Source organism: Panicum virgatum, chromosome 5N, assembly GCF_016808335.1.
Source record: "Panicum virgatum strain AP13 chromosome 5N, P.virgatum_v5, whole genome shotgun sequence".
Taxonomy (NCBI): Eukaryota; Viridiplantae; Streptophyta; class Magnoliopsida; order Poales; family Poaceae; genus Panicum; species Panicum virgatum.
In genome coordinates, this window is record NC_053149.1 from 38075598 (window position 1) to 38096407 (window position 20810).

Sequence of the window (20810 nt, forward strand, 5' to 3'; positions counted from 1 at the left end):
CGTTGTTCTTCTAGTTCTTGGGTTGCCTTTTCTGCCCTGTGGATTTGGTGCTTCAGTTATGCCGCCTGTTCGCGGTAGAGCTCATCCAGGCCAGTGAGGTAGATGGATAGGTGGGAGACCGTATCTTCTAGGTCTTCTTCTTCTCTCCCAAGTCCTCTCATCCGGGCAATCCATGAGCGCCCTCTTCCTTCTGTAGGTGGGAAAAATCCCATAGAAGTCTGCTGGAGATGATGCTTGTAGACCACACGTAGACGTCGTAGGGCTTTTCGGGCGGCTTTTCTGTAGGTGTCCGGGAAGCGAAAGCCAGTGGTGGAGATGAACCAGGGGTACACGTCAGGGTAGCGGGTGCTCTTTCCCATGAAGATCATCAAGTCGCATCGAAGAGTGCCCCTAGAGTCGTACTCCCGGTAGACATACTCTGGTGGGTCCACAACTCCGACACGTTCCAGGCTGAGTATCAATAACTTAGGAAGACCGGGCTCTGCATGGCAGATTCCGTCACTCCATCCATTGTCAGCCATCTAGAACAGGGCAAGAACCAGCGGTGAGTGTATGAGTGAAAAAAGGATTAAGTAAGGAAAAGTCCTAATGTGAAAAGGCTCGAAGAAGGGGTCTCGATCCTAGGGTCACGTCCTACGGCCAATCTACGGCTCTGATACCACCAGAAGCATCCCCTCATAAGAGAAGACTTAAAAGTGATACAATATCAGTCCCCGGAGGCTGATAAGACTTTTATTACATCAGATGGTACATCACCGTACAACTCTACACGGAAGTGGGCAGTGAAGCGCCATTATCGCGAGAATAACAACTAACACCCACACAACGATATTAACTACGAAGAGGGGGTCATCAGAGTCTTGCGCCATACAGAACTTCTTGCGGGTGACTCTATCCACAGGCAAGGTTGGGTGCAGGACGGAACCTCTACTCAACGTCTTCGGGGACGAAGTCTGGATCTTCCTCTGTAAAAATTAAGAATGGGGTGAGTACAAACGTACTCAGCAAGTCCAACCACACCCACGGAGGGGGTATGAACAGAATATAATGCACAGGATAATTCAAGGATAAGGCTAGGGTTTAGTTTGCGGAAAGCTAATTTTTATGCAGGGGTTTATTTGAAAGAAAGGGGTTTTCAAAAGAAATTGTCTTGGACTGAGTAACACATCGGGTTGATCCACACAGGATCCAAGTTTTAAGTTGCTACCGGACTCCTCGTCCGCCGTAGCACACGGCACAACTGCCGAACACTTTTCCAAAATAACTCATGCCAACCCATCCATTCCCAGAAGAAACACTAGTTATGTGACCACACCATAACTCGCCTAGTACCGTGGGCACGGCTATTCGAATAGATTCTTAACTCTGCAGAGGTGTGCAACTTTACCCACAAGCGGGGTACCACAGCTCGATCACCGTAGTGTCGGTGCAGATCCCAACAAAGCCATTACCCACCTTAGCTAGACCTGACTAGCCATCACGGGATCAACCAAAAGGTCATTGACCTATCACAAAGGTTTTAACCGGGGCATAAGTCACACAGAGCTAATCAACCTATCACAGAGGTTTTAACCGGGGCATAAGTCACACAGAGCTAATCCCTTCTCCTTGATCACCCGTTGTTCTTAGCTCTCCTGATGGCTATCAGACCAACTAGTGGGGTTTATGCTAAGCCGTTGCCCATTCAACGGTCGAGTGGTTTGCACGATAGTGGAGTTAGGTGAGATGACACACCAACTCGGTCCTTAACTGTGACAAGATGGATATCTCCCTTCTTCTTCCTCTGTCCCGCGACCAAAACAGGGGAGGGGGAGAAGGCGGCGCCGGCGGTGGCGGCGTTGGGAGCTCAGGAGGAGGCTGTGCGGCGGTGGAGGGGGCCGTGGGGCTCGGTGGCGAGGAGGAAGGCCTACTTATAGGCGTGGCAAGGCGGTGGAGCTTGGCGGGACGTGGGTGGAGGCCGGCGAGCGGTGCAGGGCGCCATTAATGGCGTTTTGGTGTCGTGACGCGTCGGCGGCGCGATTCGCGGCGGCTCAGGACGACGCGATGGCTCCAGCAGGTCCTAGCAGCGCGCAGGCACGTGGATTGGCCGGCTGCGGGGCTCGGCTCGAGCAGAGCAGCGCGAGCGGCGAGGCGGCGTGCTGCGCTCTGCAGTGCGGCGGCGCGAGCGGCGAGGCGGCACAGGGAGGCGATGGCGGTGCGCCGGGCGGTGCGGCGAGCGGCGCGGCCGCGTGGAATGCGTGACGCGCGTGGGCGGTGCAGGGAAGGCGCGGCGCGTGTGCGGGCGAGCGGGTGGCGCGGCGTGCACGTGCAGCGGCGGCTCGTGCGGCGCGGGCAGAGGGAGGCAGCGGCGGTGCGCGCGCGCATGCGCACGGCCCAGGGGGAGGCGTGCGCGCGTGGGCAGGCGGTCGTGCTTGGGCGGGCGGGCGTGTCCACGTGGCCTGGGAGCAGAAAAGGAGGGAGAAAGGAAAAGGGGAAGGGAAAAAGAAAAATGGGAGAGAGAGGGAGAGCACGCCGGCGGGATTCGCAGTCGGCGATCGCGCGTGGACGACAGGCAGCCGAGCAGCGCGGGATGGGACAGCGGGGCGGAAAAAGAGAGGGAGAGCGAGGTTCGGTCGGCGGAAAAAGACATCAATGGATGGTCTAATAAGTTTAACCAAAAAACTTCCCCATCTAATTACCATTATATTTGTGAAAAGAATGGTGGCTCATTGTTTGACAAGGTAAAGTATCCCTACCAAATGACTTGGCAGGCCGCTTGCTAAAGCCTATCTCGCATTCTCTCAAAGGTTCTGACAAGTTCTGTTTGCAGCTAGCACAGATGGATGAACTTGCTTGCTTTGCTCCTGGTACGCTGGCATTAGGAGCCTCTGGTTATGTTCCCGGAAAGATCAAATATGCTTTTCTGCTTGCTGATCGAATTTCCCCTTTTTTCCCTTTCCATTCATGTCATAGCCGACTAGGACCTGCTATAATTTCTACCAAACCACTCCCACGAAATTTGTTACAATATTATCTTTTCCTGAAACTAACTTTTTTCCAAACACATCTACAACTTCAGGAACACCTCCGAGATGAGGCTTTGCGCCCGTCAAATAAATGCAGTCTCCAACACCTGAAGAATCCCTGCATTTTGAACTGCGCCACCGCGGCTGCTCTATTATCTATCTTCTCCTTTTGCCGCTATCGGTGTTCATTATAGTTGTTTTCTGTACATTCAATGTGGCTAGTTAATCTCTTAATTTTCGTTGTTCTCTTAGTATTGTAAAATATGTGACAGATAAAACTGTTGGAGTAATGGGCTTGGCCCATTTATTCTAAAGCAATAAAAGAATTTAAAGCCCACTATTAATGCTAGGGAATCAATGTTTAATTCCGTACCGGGAATTGAGGAGGATCTCAACCGACTTAAAAGGTGGACTTCTTGTACACCACTTGTGAAGCCGGTAAGAGGAGGACGGTGAACCACACGCGCGCGCGCGCTCGCTCGCCTCGCCGGGCCGGGCCGTGGCCGTGGCCGTGGCCGGCCGGACGGGCGGTGCGGCGTGGTGTGATGTGATGGCTATTTTGCCGTTGACAGCAATTAATCGTGCGATTAAACGTGCAATTAAATCTGTAATTAATGGCCATAACCGCATCACCTAAATGACTCTGATGGTGTCCAGGTTCAACGAACCTGAGCACCTGAGTCACTATATAAGGAGTGCCATGCCCCTCATCCATCCTGCACCAGAGCACTGAGGCAACTCGGCTCCTCTCTTCTCCCTCTCCAGTTGCAACAACTGAGTTCCCCAACGCTAATCTCTGCGCGCACAGAATTAGCGTGAGCAGGCCTCCGAAACCTTGCTCGCCTTGAGATCCTGCACGGGATAGGCGGGCAATCAGGTTTTTGGGTAACGCTTTAGCGTGACTGCTCAAAAATACTAAGGCTTTGCCCGATTGTACGACTACTTCCTGGTGGACGAGCCGAACAACTACGTCGACTACATCTTGGTGACCGTTCGTGGGACTGCACTGCGAACATCTTCCTGCACCGATTTAGTTCGACTACTTCGACTGAGGCCAACCGAGTAGATGTCTACTCCAGTTGGTAACAGCGCAGCCAATGCCTCCGGCAACGGCCCCGCTTTAGGGTACTCCCTAAAACTTTGGTTATTTATATTGTTTATGCTTATATGTGTGATAAGTATAAACATGTTCACATGTTTTCTTTTACTCCTTAAAGTCATAGAAATATTGCTAGTTTATACATCTAATTTTGGAATTAAAATATACCGAAAATTGCCTAGATTTCTAACAATCCAAAAACCTGATTGTGTTAATAGGCTTTCGGTATCTAGCTTTGCTGCATCAATCAAACCATCACCTTTTGATGGTTCAAATTACAAACGTTGGCAAGAGCGGCTTATACTGTGGTTAACACTATCGAGAGTGATCCATGTGAAAGAGGGTAAGCCTGAACAATTCTCTCCAGAGGAAGGGAGTGCGTTCGATGAGGCTGATATCCTCTTTCGAGGCTTGATCATTAGTGTTCTCGGTGATAACCTGGTGGATTCTTATATCCGGCTGCCAACTGGCAAAGCTTTGTGGGATGCTCTTGAGGCTCAATATGGAGTATCTGACGCCGGGAGTGAGTTGTATATCATGGAGCAGTTCCTTGAGTACAGGATGGTCGAAGACCGTTCTGTAGTGGAACAGGCTCATGAAATACATACTCTGGCAAAAGATCTCAAAAATTGCAGCAAAGAGTCCCCATGTGTGTTACCCAATAAGTTTGTGGCTGGAGGTATAATCTCTAAGCTGCCACCTTCTTGGAGAGACTTTGCTACTTCTCTAAAACATAAGAGACAGGAGTTCACAATAGATGGACTCATAGGGACTCTTGATGTTGAGGAGAAGGCGAGAGCAAAGGACAAACGTGGGAAAGGAGTTGTTGGTGCTTCAAGTGCCAATCTTGTTCAGAAGAACAACTCCAACAAGAACAAGAAAAAGCCACCGCAGAACCAACCAAAGACTAAGAAGACAACCACTTTTAAGAAGAAGAAGAAGACGGGAGCTTGCTATGTGTGCGCTAGTACGGATCACTTTGCTGCAAAGTGTCCGAACCGCAAAGGCAACAACTCCGCCAACATGGTTATTAGCGAGCCTGGAGGAACTTCGGGGTACGGTAATTTATTACCTACTGTTCTTTCAGTCTTTGGTTCACCCGAGTGGTGGGTTGATACTGGTGCTAATATTCATGTTTGTGCTGATGCTTCTTTGTTCTCTTCTTACCAGACCGGCGGGACTTCCTCCTTGCTGATGGGGAACGGATCACATGCGCGTGTTCTTGGTGTTGGTACGGTAAATCTGAAGTTTACTTCGGGGAAGACCGTGCAGCTGAAGAACGTGCAGCATGTCCCCACCATCAAGAAGAATTTAGTCAGCGGCTCTCTACTGTGTAGAGATGGTTTCAAATTAGTCTTTGAGTCCAATAAATGTATCTTGTCTAAGTTTGGTACTTTTGTTGGAAAAGGTTATGAAAGCGGAGGTTTGTTCCGTCTTTCTTTGTCAGATGTTTGTAATAAAATTGCATACAATGTTATTAACGTTGATGAAACAAATGTTTGGTATTCGAGGCTTTGTCACGTTAATTTTGGTTGTATGATGCGCTTAGCTAATTTGAGCTTAATTCCAAAGTTCACTTTTGTCAAAAATTCTAAGTGTCATGTATGTGTTGAATCAAAACAAACTCGTAAGCCTCATAAGACCGCGGAGGCAAGGAGCTTGGCACCCTTAGAATTAATTCATTCCGATTTGTGCGAAATGAATGGAGTGTTGACAAAAGGTGGTAAAAAATATTTCATGACTTTGATTGATGATAGTACTAGATTTTGTTACATCTATTTGTTGAAGTCAAAAGATGAAGCTTTACACTACTTTAAAATCTATAAAGCTGAAGTAGAAAACCAACTTGAGAGAAAGATCAAAAGAGTTAGGTCAGATCGTGGTGGCGAGTATTTCTTAAATTTATTCACTTTATTTTGCGAGGAACATGGTATTATTCATGAGAGGACGCCTCCCTATTCACCTCAGTCAAATGGGGTTGCCGAAAGAAAGAACCGCACTCTAACGGATTTGGTTAACGCCATGTTAGATACAGCGGGACTTTCCAAGGAATGGTGGGGTGAGGCTATATTGACTGCATGTCATGTCCTAAACCGTGTTCCTACAAAGAATAAAGAGATAACTCCTTTCGAGGAATGGGAGAAGAAAAGGCCAACACTGTCATACTTACGTACATGGGGTTGTTTGGCAAAAGTGAGTGTGCCAATAACCAAGAAACGTAAGCTTGGACCTAAAACTGTGGATTGTATCTTTCTAGGTTATGCTATTCACAGCGTTGGATATAGATTTTTAATAGTGAAATCTGGAGTACCTGACATGCATGTTGGTACTATAATGGAGTCCAGAGATGCTACATTTTTTGAAAACATTTTTCCCATGAGAGATGAAACAAGTTCATCTAGGCAAGAGTTCATCAAGGATGATGGCTCTGCTGAGCCGATAGAACACAATGAACATACACTTGTAGAAAATTCTGAGGAGGATAACAATGATGCTCCGAGAAAGAGCAAGAGACAAAGGACTGTAAAGTCTTTTGGTGATGATTTCATTGTATACCTCATAGATGATACACCCAGAACCATTGAAGAGGCATATTCATCTCCTGATGCTGACTATTGGAAGGAAGCAGTAAGGAGTGAGATGGATTCTATTATGTCTAATGGAACCTGGGAGGTCGTTGAACGTCCTTATGGATGTAAACCGGTTGGATGCAAGTGGGTGTTCAAGAAAAAGCTTAGGCCAGATGGTACTATTGAAAAGTACAAGGCTAGGCTTGTGGCCAAGGGTTATACACAAAAAGAAGGAGAAGATTTCTTTGACACTTATTCACCAGTTGCCCGATTGACCACAATTCGAGTGTTACTTTCCTTGGCAGCCTCTTATGGTCTTCTCGTTCATCAGATGGACGTTAAGACGGCTTTCCTCAATGGAGAGTTAGAAGAGGAGATCTATATGGATCAGCCGGATGGGTTTGTATCAAAGGGTCAAGAAGGAATGGTTTGTAAGTTGTTAAAATCTTTATATGGTCTCAAGCAAGCGCCTAAGCAGTGGCATGAAAAGTTTGATAGAACTTTGACCTCTGCCGGCTTTGTTGTGAACGAAGCTGACAGATGTGTGTACTATCGCTATGGTGGGGCTGAAGGAGTGATTTTGTGCTTGTATGTGGATGACATACTGATCTTTGGCACTAGCCTTAATGTGATTAAGGAAGTCAAAGAGTTTTTATCTCAAAATTTTGAGATGAAGGATCTGGGAGAAGCTGATGTTATCCTTAATATAAAGCTGGTAAAAGAGATCAATGGTGGGGTGATTCTTACACAGTCTCACTATGTGGAGAAGGTGTTAAGTCGCTTTGGTTATAGTGACTATAAACCTGTCTCAACACCATATGATGCCAGTTTAATTCTTAGAAAGAACAAAAGGATAATGCGAGATCAGCTGAGATATTCTCAGATCATTGGTTCATTAATGTATTTAGCGAGCGCTACAAGACCTGATATCTCGTTTGCTGTAAGCAAACTGAGCCGGTTTGTTTCAAACCCGGGAGATGATCATTGGAAGGGTCTTGAAAGAGTAATGCGCTATCTGAAGGGGACAATGAACTATGGAATTCACTACACCGGGTACCCAAGGGTACTAGAAGGGTATAGTGATTCAAATTGGATTTCTGATGCTGATGAGATAAAGGCCACAAGTGGATATGTGTTTACACTTGGTGGTGGAGCTGTTTCCTGGAAGTTTTGCAAGCAGACCATCTTAACGAGGTCAACTATGGAAGCAGAACTCACAGCATTAGATACCGCCACTGTTGAGGCTGAGTGGCTTCGTGAGCTCCTTATGGACTTGCCGATAGTTGAAAAACCGTTACCGGCAATCCTAATGAACTGTGACAATCAAACGGTAATTGTCAAGGTGAATAGTTCAAAGGATAACATGAAGTCATCTAGACATGTGAAAAGGCGGTTGAAATCTGTCAGAAAATTGAGAAACTCCGGAGTTATAGCCCTGGACTATGTTCAGACGGCTAAAAATCTGGCAGATCAGTTTACAAAGGGTCTTTCACGAAATGTGATAGACAATGCATCTATGGAATTGGGCTTGAGACCCACGTGAGTCATTCTATAGTGGAAACCTGTCCTATGTGATCGGAGATCCCGTGAATTAGGATGGTGAAACAAAACTAAAGTCTGACTGTGAGAAGAGAACCTTTGTGAAAAGGGCTCATTCCGTGTATAAGGTGCATTTCTCTTCTAATCTGTATGGCAGGTTGGTCTATACCTTAATGTGTGCCAGGTGGTTTCTTTTAAACAAATGAGTTGTTTTCTTGAAACAAAAGATGTTGTCCTACAGAACATCTGAAAGGAACACACCTATATGAGTTTGACCACTGGTCATGGTCTATGAGAATTGAGTATTCTCTAGAAACTCATGAAGGGCCTGAAGTATGACTTATAAGCTCCAAACCGCGGGGATGCTTTTGCAGCCTAGTACCAGTGTAGGGCTCTGGTCAAACTTGTTTGCACAAAACTGGCAATTCAAGGCATAGTCCATTGCACAGTTGTGAATAAGTGTAGCCTTTGTCCTAGATGGAAGTTCAACTTAACAGTCTCTGTCGAATACTGGTATATCAAAGAGAGAATGAGGGTATTTCTAGTGTGGCTTGAATTTCTTGGTGGGGATTGTTGGAGTAATGGGCTTGGCCCATTTATTCTAAAGCAATAAAAGAATTTAAAGCCCACTATTAATGCTAGGGAATCAATGTTTAATTCCGTACCGGGAATTGAGGAGGATCTCAACCGACTTAAAAGGTGGACTTCTTGTACACCACTTGTGAAGCCGGTAAGAGGAGGACGGTGAACCACACGCGCGCGCGCGCTCGCTCGCCTCGCCGAGCCGGGCCGGGCCGGGCCGGGCCGTGGCCGTGGCCGTGGCCGTGGCCGTGGCCGAGGCCGAGGCGCGGCGCGGCGCGGCGCGGCGCGGCCGGCCGGGCGGTGCGGTGCGGTGCGGTGCGGCGCGGCGCGGCGCGGCGCGGCGCGGTGTGATGTGATGGCTATTTTGCCGTTGACAGCAATTAATCGTGCGATTAAACGTGCAATTAAATCTGTAATTAATGGCCATAACCGCATCACCTAAATGACTCTGATGGTGTCCAGGTTCAACGAACCTGAGCACCTGAGTCACTATATAAGGAGTGCCATGCCCCTCATCCATCCTGCACCAGAGCACTGAGGCAACTCGGCTCCTCTCTTCTCCCTCTCCAGTTGCAACAACTGAGTTCCCCAACGCTAATCTCTGCGCGCACAGAATTAGCGTGAGCAGGCCTCCGAAACCTTGCTCGCCTTGAGATCCTGCACGGGATAGGCGGGCAATCAGGTTTTTGGGTAACGCTTTAGCGTGACTGCTCAAAAATACTAAGGCTTTGCCCGATTGTACGACTACTTCCTGGTGGACGAGCCGAACAACTACGTCGACTACATTCTGGTGGCCGAACGACTACGTCGACTACATCTTGGTGACCGTTCGTGGGACTGCACTGCGAACATCTTCCTGCACCGATTTAGTTCGACTACTTCGACTGAGGCCAACCGAGTAGATGTCTACTCCAGTTGGTAACAGCGCAGCCAATGCCTCCGGCAACGGCCCCGCTTTAGGGTACTCCCTAAAACTTTGGTTATTTATATTGTTTATGCTTATATGTGTGATAAGTATAAACATGTTCACATGTTTTCTTTTACTCCTTAAAGTCATAGAAATATTGCTAGTTTATACATCTAATTTTGGAATTAAAATATACCGAAAATTGCCTAGATTTCTAACAAAAACTACCCTAGAAGGAGGATTCTGTACTCTTCCAATTCTCTTTGCACATAGCATGACACCTGCCATCGTTACCTGCTTCATCTGTTAACCACACTTTTAATAACTGAGTTGATGCCTAGATTGTTCCACAAAGTGATGACCGTTCTCCAGGTCCGCGCGCCTTCGCGCGCGTCATTCACTAGTTTCTAGTCTTTAGATCACTTGGAGTCGGCGCCCTCTCGGCATGGACACGTCGTCTAAAACTGTAGTGCCCGTCAGATTTCTAACAAAGCACTGCGATTTGTTTGCTGTAGACGTGTTGACCAGTACAGTGTAGAATGTGTGAACACCCAACTTCGTCTCTGTGCTGGATGGTCCAACAAGTGTGAACATGTGACCTTGTGAGCTGCTTTGTGTGTGCGCTGAGCAGTGCACGCGCTTCGCGTCTGGCTCGTCTAGCAGCTGCAGACCACTGCGCTCCTTTCTCTTCTTCCTCTCGCGCTCTTCTCTTCCCGAGCACAGCATGTCTTGTCTTCCATGCGTCCTCAAGTCAACAGAAGGTCCTGCTAGCTCTCTTTAAATTTCCGTGACCTCTCCGCTTTCATCCGCTCGCCGCCATTTCCTTTCTCACCCCCACTGCTCCCTCCGCCCGCGTCCATCGTCCCCGCGGAGCTCAAATCTCGGAGGCGCCCGGCGAGGCAGCGGGCCGACGGCACGGCTCACGGCTGGGACAGGCAGCGGCGGGGGCGGGCCGGATGCCTCCCTCCCAGATCCTCCACGGAGGCTCCGCCGTATGTCGGCTGTGCCCCTCCTATGGCGGCGCGCGGCGAGGCCGGCCGCGGAGGCGCGCGTGCGGCGATGCGGGCCGCGGAGGCGCGGCGAGCGGCAGCAGCGCGTTGGCGGGAGGCGGAGGCATGGCGGCGCGCGGCGACGCTTGCCGCGGAGTCGCGGCGGCCCGCGGCGAGGCGGAGGCGCGCGCGGCGAGCTGGCACAGCGGCAAAGCTCCTGGCGGTGGGAAGGGCGGCCAAGTAGAGCTCCCGCGGCAGCAGCACCGCCGTCTCTACCGGGCGCTACCGCCTGCCGTCCCGGCCGTCCGTGCCTTGCCGCGCGCGGGGCGAGACGGGGCGCCGTGTCGCCGGGCTGCCCGGCAGAGGCCCTCGCACGAGGCGGCGGCGATGCGGTGCAGGGCCTCGCGCGCAGCGGCGGTCATCGCTACCGGCGGCACCTGCAGCGCGCGAGGCCGAGATGGGAGATGCGGCATCGGCTGCCGTAAAAAAGTCTAGAAGCCTCCGGCTGTTCCGGCGAAGCGAAGGCGGCGGCGGGCAGGCGGATCCCTGGCGAGATTACTGTTACACCTGTGAGGCACTGGGCGTCTGTTCCTGCGCCGCCGTGCTCTCTCTGAGCTGAGCCCAGCTTTGATTGATTGCTTGCTCGTGTGTCACGGCTAGGGCTGGAAAAAAAGCTCGCGGCTCGAAGCTTGGCTCGGGCTCGGAGCGGCTCGGCTCGGCTCGGAGCAGCTCGCGAGTTTTTTTTTGACGCCTCTCATCTGGGTACAGCTGTAGCATCTGTTCATACACGCACGCACGCACCACCCTACACACGCACACACCACACACACCACACGTGTACAACCAGACCTACAACTACACACAGATACGAAGACCGCGTCCTTCTAGAGATCACCGAGCAGCTCGCGAGTTAAGAACGAGCCGAGCCGAGCCTCTTTTCTCGGCTCGCTAAAACACCGAGCCGAGCCGAGCCGGATCGCTCTGGCTCGCGAGCCGGCTCGCGAGTTGAGGCCAAATCAGCCCAAGCCAGCCCACCAAAGCCCAATAGCTAAACCTAACTCCCCCCTTCTCAACCCCATCCGCGGACGGCGGACCAGGCCACCAAGGCACCAGGCGCACGCGCAAGCCGCGGCAGCCGCTGTCCGCTCCCCGGTTCCCCCGTCCCGGCCGTCCCCCAGGCGCGGAGGTGCCCGACGCCGGCCTTCCTCTCCGACGCATCGGCCGCGAGCCCGCGACCCCGCCGCCATCAAGTACTACGCCCGTGTCGCATCCAACCTCGCGGGCAGCGGCGGGCGGCGGCCTCCGCGACTTCCTCCTCACCGCTGAGGGCCTCCGCGCGGCCACGGGCGACGACCCCAGTCCCCAGCTCCAGACCGCGCAGCGCCGCCGGCCTCCGCCAGACGCCGGACTTCCTCGACCTGAAGTGTGCAAGCCGCGGCAGCCGCTGTCCGCTCCCCGGTTCCCCCGTCCCGACCGTCCCCCAGGCGCGGAGGTGCCCGACGCCGGCCTTCCTCTCCGACGCGTCGGCCGCGACCCTGCCGCCATCGAGTACTACGCCCACGTCGCATCCAACCTCGCGGGCACCGGCGGCCTCCGCGACTTCCTCCTCGCCACTGAGGGCCTCCGCGCGGCTGCGGGCGACGACCCTAGCTCCAGACCGCGCAGCGCCGCCGGCCTCCGCTAGACCCCAGCTACAGCAGTGCGTCGGCTCGCGAGCTGGCTCGAGCCGGCTCGCGAGCCTTTAACGAGCCGAGCCGAGCCGACTTTCCCAGCTCGCAAAATGACCGAGCCGAGCTTGGCTCGGCTCGCTAACCCACCGAGCCACACCGAGCCGAGCCGAGCCAGGCTCGGCTCGGCTCGTTTCCAGCCCTAGTCACGGCCATGGCCATGGCGCCCCCGTGCAACCTGTTCCTCCCCTTGGGTTCCCCTCATCCTTATGATTTAGGCCCCGTTTAGTTTCTAAAAAAGTTTACAGTGTCACATCGAATCTTCGAACATATGAATGCATGAATCATTAAATGCAGTTAAAAAAATAATTAATTATACAGTCTAATTGATTATCACGAGATAAATCTTTTAAGCCTAATTAGAGCATCTCCAAGAGTTTGCTATATTTTACTTGACATATCTTGTGTTTTGCCAACTTCTAAAAAGATATGTCAAGTAAAAAAAGAGCTTATTTCCAACAGTTTGGCATAATTCATTTGCCAAATCCAGATCTAACTTACATCAGGAACCCTGAGAGAGAAACAAAATTATATTTATGTCCTTCCACCTCTTGAAAACTTAAATCAGGAACCCTTCTCTGTTATTTATTTCTTTTTTTACCCTCCCACCTGACTAGAAACCACGATGCCAACCGCGCGCCGCGCGCGTATATTTACGCGCTGGAGGCTGATTTTTCCCAAGTTGCTAAGAATTGCGAAGTCTTTTGCCAAACTGTTGGAGGAGTATTTTTAACGTTTTTGCCAAAAAATTAAAGATGACAATTCGATTTGCCAAACTGTTGGAGATGCTCTTTATAATTAGACATTATTTATCAAATAACAACAAAATATTCTAAAATGCCAAAATCTAGACTTTTTCATCAACTAAACACACCAGTTCCCTGTGTCGTCGATGTCGATGTTGATGCGCCGATTGGATTAGGATTTTGGCTCACGGTGCTGCGCATTGCTCGCCGATGCAGGTGGATTTGGTGACCGAGACGGACAAGACCTGCGAGGACTTTGTCTTCAACCACCTCCGGAAGCACTTCCCGGAGCACAAGTTCATCGGGGAGGAGACGTCCGCAGCGCTCGGCGCCACCGCCGGCCACACAGACGAACCTACCTGGATCGTCGATCCCCTCGATGGCACCACCAATTTCGTCCACGGGTAAAGTTGCTATACTTTATCTTTGTGTGGTAGGGTTCTTCACTGCACATTATTTTCCCTATTCTCGTGTCAAGTTTGCCTGCATTTGCTGAACTTGCAGCTTCCCCTTTGTGTGCGTCTCAATTGGCCTCACCATTTGGAAAATTCCCACCGTTGGAGTCGTTTACAGCCCAATCATGAATGAGGTATCACATGATTTGACATAATTTTTCATGTCTGTAGTGTTGCAGTGTTGCATTGAGTGGAACGATGCTTTAGAATCCGTCCCTTTATAGAACGTAGTCAGGTAGATTAGAAGTAAAAGGTGGTTGTTTTTCTTGTAGTATCAGATTTATATCATCGTGTAAACCCCAGACATAAACAGTCTGTCATATTTTGTCACTTCATTTTGAAAAGAATCTTAGCCTGAAGTCTAAACTCATGCTGCTTGTTCCATTTAGGTTTTCACTGCAATTCGTAGAAAAGGTGCTTTCTGAATGACTCTCCAATCAAAGGTACACCCAGATTTGGTTTCAATCAATCGAAGCAATATCCTAGCCCTTGCAGTGCTTGGATACTGTTTTCCTCCACCCGATGACTATTCTTATTTGAATGTGTTCATTCCATATGCAGCATCATCTCAAAATGAATTAGCGAAGGCTCTTCAGAACATATGTGCATTCCATATGATTTGCTTCTCTTGCAAAAATGGTACACCAGAAATTTTAGTCTCTTGTTAATTTCCATTCATGCAAGTAAATATTAATTTCCTTTGTATTCAATTTAGTATGCCATGCATGTTTACATCATGAACGAATTGTTTCTTGGAAGGATGTTTTGACTGTGCCCATTCTTTCATGAAAAGAGACATCACAGGATTGGAGATGACGAAGAGTGAGATATATATTCATTTGCAGATTTGCAGTAAAGGCACAGCCATCTAGAGAAAACTTGAAACAGGTCTATGGTTTCCTCACCTTGATACAGCTGTTGCATACCCGCGCCAGTGTGCCGTAGACTTCCAAGATTACCACCGTAATGCCGTCCAACCTCTGGTTCTCCTAAAATTGTAATGTAACTTTTATGATGTTTAGAAAACAATCATATTACTGATTGGGATATACACATATGCAGTTTGATGTTTGCACCTTCATGTACCTTTTAGACAGTTGGTTCAACAGACCAATGCAAACATTACCACAAAAAAGGATTCATTTTCCAACAAAAGGTATTTCCCAATGTCTTTATCCCAAACACATAATTATAGCAGCAGATAAGGGAAAAGGGAGGTTGCTGATAACCACTTTCAGTTTGTGAAAATCAGTATTCATGTCCACCTTTATTAAACTATAACCCCACCCATTTGAGTTTACCTATCATCTCTGATCTAAACTCTTTACCTAGATTTATTTTATTACCCTTAGTTTTCATTGACTGGGCGGTACTATTTGTCCTACTAATTCTGAAAAGGCCAAGTTAGAATGGATAAGGTAATATCTTTCCTGATCTTTGTACAAGTCAGAGGTTCCTACTGCTAATGCATTGACGCTGTATAACGCTGCATTCCCTTGTATTGTGTAATAGGACAACTGTGCCTGCAGTCCCTCTGAACATGTATCTTAAAACAGCGGTTTCATGTTATAATGTGTACTCACCCAGGACGTTATACTTACGCGTATTAGTTTGTGTTTTCCCTTCTTTACGTAAAGCTGATGGGCTGCTGTTCATTCCTCTGCACGTTATGGTTGCTCCCAATCCATGTGCACACCACACATTATTTCAATTTTCCAAGATCAAAATGAAACATAGTGGTTTCTGTACATGAAACGAGGCCAGCTGATCCCTTTACTTCACTACGCTCTTAGTGTTGTAACATGGTAGACTGTTGGAACTAACAGTGATTCTGCGCTCCATGCTTAATTTCTTATGTCCTATGCTCTCCCAATTCTCTTTGCGCTTAATATGTTTTCTGCCATCATCACATTCTCAAACTGTTAGCTACGGTTGTAATAATGGGGTTGATGCCTAGATTGTTTCACAAAATGATGGCCGCTTACCAGGTCCGTGCGCGCCCTGCACTAGTGAAATTGTAATTTTTTCAGAAAAAAATAGAATGACTAGAAAAATTTATGTAATTGACGCCAAAAAGTCTAGAAAAAAATGTGATAGATAATGGCGTGTATTAGTTAATATTTCCATTCCATGATGCCAGCAACTGTGGGTGTGGGTGTGTGCGAGGGAGAGGAGGGTGGGGGGCGATGCTACAATACTTTTTGCTTATAGTTTCTGTTATTACGGTCACACTCACACAGTCACACATGAGCAAAGAAAAGCCTAAACCAGAAGGTCCCATTGCTGTTACATCCACAGCAAGGATTCGCCGTTCGCAGCACTTGAGGTCGTGGTAGATCTATTGCATGCAGACGGAAGGCCCACCCTAGTTATTGTATCCTCAGACTCTGTCAGCTGGTTGCAATGCCGCATTGCTCCCATGTTTCGGATGGTTCGGCGTGCGAACAGATCGTTTTGCCAAGCTCTCAGGCTTGTGTGCGACTGGTATGTACTTACTAGCTCCGTAGAATGTAAGTGTTACATGTCCGTACGATGCATTCCGCCGAGAGAGGGATCCATCAGGTCGGCCGGCGTCCCTGCACGGTTCGGGGAGCTCAATCGCTCACCAATCAGCAGCCAAGCCACCACCCAAGCGCAGGTCGGGTGGGGGTGGGGGTGGGGGTGGGGGTGGGTGTGGGTGTGTGAACCGCGAGCACCACTGTGCACATCCCAATCCGCCGCCGTCCAAGAAGCAAGGCCACCACCGCAAGACAGACACAAGCCCATGCCTGGCCGGGCACCAACGCCCAACCACCTCAACACAAACCCTGTGACTCTGACCCGCCGCAGCCCCGAGCCCTTTTCTGCGGCCGGACCACGTCCACGCGCTCCGGTCTCCCTCCCCGGCTCCCCGCTAGCCCCACGCCCAATCGCGCCGCGCTGCCGGTGGTGGCGGCGGCCAGGGCCATCGAGGAGGAGGGGACGAGAGACGGCGCGGCGCCCACGCCGCCGCTCGCCCAGGGGACGCGACGCGTGCGCACGTCCTGGCGCGGCGCGGCGGGACAGGCGGCGCGCGACGGGAGGTCCGGTCCCAGCGCGACATACCACGCTCGGGGTCGCATGCCCGGTCACGGCCGCGGCGGGTCCGTCGCTGCTTCCTTGGGGTGGGAACGCGACCGGTGCCCCAGGAGATGCCCTGCCCAGTGCCCGCCCTGGGCTATGTTTAACCACGGCAGTCGGGAATGGCACGCGCACGTCACGGCTCCGTGTGCCGGACGCGCCCGCAGCTGCTACAATTTTCCGGGTGCGGCCAGTGGCCGAGCGTGAGATAAAATTAAAGGGGTTAATTTGTGAAGGCTCAAGTTTAAAGAGACGACATACCACACCGCAGGTAATCTTTAAGTGCCACATGTCATGGCGTCTTAGAGCGCAATAGAAAGAAAACTTGGCGATGATATTAGATAAGTATGCGTGAGGCATCAAATAATATAAACCTAGCTAACTAAGCTTTTGAAGGTAGCAATTAGCATAAAAACCAAGTTATCACCAAAAACTATAAATCTATGAACTTGTAAGGTTAAGTTTTAGAAAAAAAATCAACAAAGGGACTAGCTGTAGCCCTTTAGGAGCTCTGTGCTCTTCTTCCTATGTCCAGGCGACAGTGCCCAGCGAGCTCCGCAGCCGGTGAGGTAGCAACAGCTAGCGAATACAATAAAAAGAGAACGTCGCGACGCATTATCCAGTAATCACAGTCAAACGATGCAAAATGCAAGAAAAACAATAGACATGATTGCACGTGATCCTCTCTGGATAGTCCTGCAAGATCCATGAATGAACTCGGATACGTGAGTTGTTTGTAATAAGCAGACTACCAAAATAAACCAAAGCCTCGTAAATTTTTTAGGAGGAGGGGCGCGGAGCCCAGGTTGGCCTCAAGAGGCTCCGCCAGTGCCCGGAGAAGCTGCGGAATCGGGAGAACGCGCCCGTTGCAGGGCGAAGCCACATGTATCTTACCTGGTGCACGTGCACCAGAGTTCAAATGAAAAATCTAAAACTACTTAGTGAAACATTACTTGATAATTATAGAATTACTATAGACATGAAGAAGAAATGCACCAGCGTGCTTTTGGGTTTAGCTTCGCCTCTGGCCTGTTGGCGATCACCTTGCTAAATATACACAGAGGGTACGTCCTCTACGTACCTTCGCTAACGTACAAAGCTCCAGTGATGAGCCACCAATAAGCCAGTGGGTTTAGCTAGCTTACTCGTAAATCCTGATGCTAGTTTTGTTTGGATCCATAGATTAAATTTTAATCTAAATTTTAGTTCATTAGGTAATTCAAGTCAAAAAGGTGGACTAAAATATGATCTAAAGTTTAGCTCCACCCAAATAAAATTTATTCCATTAGTCCTCAAAATCCATTTAATTTGGACTAAACTAATTTAAGTTGCGAAAAGACCAAACTACACCTTATTATGTGAACAACAGTATAACTGGGTAAAAATGATATTTCTACATTTCTATATATGTTCTATCTAAAGTTTAGTCCATAAATCCCAGCAGACATGGACTAAATTTAGCTACCTAATATTTGTCATCAAAAGTTTAGTTCGGACTAAAATTTAGTTCTAGATAATCTAAACAGACTGTAAGGAAAATGGCCTCATTAAGCCATTGTTTTGTGATTTTGGTGATTGAGTAACGACGCAATTAATGGGACTAATGAGTTTATCAAGTGAACAATTATAGATCTCAGGGATGAAGCAAAAAGACCAAGCAAAGCAAAACACGAAGAAAGAACTCAAAAAAACGCTGAATTGGACGAGTTCTGCAAGAATCAGTTTAACCGGTTGAATCGGTGAGCCAGCACCGGTCTATTCGGTGGGGCTCGGATGCACCGGTGCCCCTGGACCAGAGCAGTTTGCAGTGTTGGTGCCAGAAACCAAGTGGCACCGGATGCACAGGTGGTGCCAAGATGATACACCGGTGCAAGCACCATGTCATGCATCAGAGAGCATGTCAAGTGGCCTGAACGAAGTTCTTCAGCACCGGATGAACCGGTTGTACACCGGAAGAAGCACCGGTGCAAATCAGGGACAGTTGCAAGGAAGAGAAGCTGCACCGGATGAACCGGTGACAAGGCACCGGTCTATCCGGTAATACCACGTCAGCTGTCAGAGATCCAACGGCTACCCTAAAGCTCAGAGTGACCGGATGCACCGGTGCTATACCTTCGGATATCACGGTGCATGCGCAGAAAGTTGGGTAACGGCTCTAAACAGCTACTTCGACTTGGAGGCCTATATATATATGCCATCTCCTGGCCATTTGGAGTTTGCTGGAGTTCAAGGAAGTCACAAACACACCCAAGAACATCTCCAAGCCATCCAAGAGCTTAGCACTCAGATCTTTAGCCTTTAGCACACTTTGAGAGTGTTGTGTAGAGGATTAGCTCTTAGTGAGTGAGATTGCAAGGCCAAGTGACTTTGTGCTGAGGTTCTTTAGGGAACCAAAAGAAGAATTCGATGCACCGGCACCTTGGAGCTTTGAAGGCTCGCCGGCACGTCATCGACCCTCTGACTTGGTGTGGAGCGGTGACGACAATATTGTGCGAGGGGCGTGGAGATCCCCATCCTTTGTGGAGAAGCTCCTTAGTGGAATCCGGGGCCAAAGTGACCATGATTGTGTTCACGGAAGAGATTTGGTGGCCGAGTAGCAATACTCTTAGTGAGTGCTACAACAACGTGGATGTAGGTGTGCTTTTAAGGCTAACCGAACCACGGGATAAACACCCGCGTCAAGAGTTTGCTTTCTACTATCTCTCTTTTTAAGCTTCCGCATTTCATATTAGCATTTTGTGTGTTTTTACTTTTATAGAATAGTTTCTTAATAGAAAAGACTATAAGTTGCTAAACTCTTTTGGGATAGGGATTTCACATTAAACAACTATAATTGCACATCTAAATAGTATGCTTAGTTTAATTTTGTGCAAATAGTTAGACCTATAAGTCTAAAATTTTAGTTTGTCTAATTCACGTGCTCCTCCTCTTATGCTAGAAGCGCGCCACACGGTCGCCGGAATGACAAAGCGAAAAGCTCGTAGGTATTACCAGGACCGCTAATCTGAGCCTCTGATGTTGCATGCATTATTAGTTATTTTGAAAAATAACCTTATCACTCCTAATTATTATAACAATTGTGATTGAAAACCGTATTTTTATTTTGTTTTCAAAATCCTCAATAAATAAGTGCACGAGTTGCATGCATGCACTTTGTATTTAATTTTGTTTTCTTGGTCCTTTGCACTGCTTTAATTAGATGGATCTTATTACGAACTAAACAAACACTCTTTGTAAGATAAATTTGAAAAATTAAATTCTAGTTTTTTTTAGATGAAGGGAGTACCTAGCATAGCATTAGAGCGATGCGGATCGTAATACGGTGGAGACGACACGGGGGTACAGCTGTTTCGCATGGCGCGTAGGAACGAGGGAGTGCTTGCAAATTCGGTCAGTGCTTCCTGATCGGAATTGGAAACGTTAACGGCCCGGAAGTGCTTCCTGACCGGGAGCGCGGCTCGTCTGGCTGTTCGCGCACAGCAGGTGCGCTGATATGACCCGGTCGACGCTCCAGCTTACCAACTGGAGCCGTGTCTGCTGGCGACGTGGCAACAGAACGGACAAGACCACTGCGTCAATTCCTTCTAGAAATGCTTTCGCCAATCTAAACGGCCAGCGAGAATGGATGGTTCACCGTTCACCACTCTCCACCAAGCAGGCACAACTGGAAGGCACGGCAAGATTATTTTGGAGATCACAATAGCTTGTGCAAACGCACACGGAGTAGGTTCGCTAGGCGTCTATTTCCTCGTAAATTTTTTCCAACAGTAGTGCTAAAAACTTGAGCTCCGACAAATGGCAGTGACCCATAGGGACGAGCACAACCTTGGCGATGAAGGAGGCGCCGCCGCGTGCCGGGACATCCACGTCTCGCCCCCTGGGCCCTGGCACGGCGCGACGCGGTTTGGCCACCTTCCTCGAAGCTCCCCTTCCCCGCCCGCCCACGTCCGGCCGTTGCCAAGTGACGCCAAGCGAGCGCACACGCCTCGCCTGGTGGGTCACGCTCCAAGTCACCGCCCGGCCGTTAACGATACGTAGCCCACTGCGGTGACTCGACTCGATCGGTAACCAGCTGACACCTACACCCACGTG

The 20810-nt window shown here is 49.3% G+C and overlaps 1 protein-coding gene across 17 annotated transcripts in view; it reads left to right on the top strand.

The window, feature by feature from the left end:
* Positions 1-15219, top strand: part of LOC120674041 — a 28497-nt gene extending 13278 nt beyond the window's left edge. For 6 of the 17 annotated variants that reach the window (XR_005674955.1, XM_039955104.1, XM_039955107.1 and 3 more), the window contains one exon: positions 2810-3283. Coding sequence is in view for 9 of the 17 variants with exons in the window: in XM_039955104.1 (XP_039811038.1) it covers positions 2810-2826 (17 nt within the window). In the remaining 8 variants the exon portion in view is untranslated. Of the gene's footprint in view, positions 1-2809; positions 3284-13380; positions 13569-13668; positions 13754-14008; positions 14063-14180; positions 14259-14412 lie in introns of those variants that run through there. The other 11 variants (XM_039955105.1, XM_039955108.1, XM_039955112.1 and 8 more) reach the window with 4 other exon arrangements.
* Positions 15220-20810: the final 5591 nt, after the last annotated feature.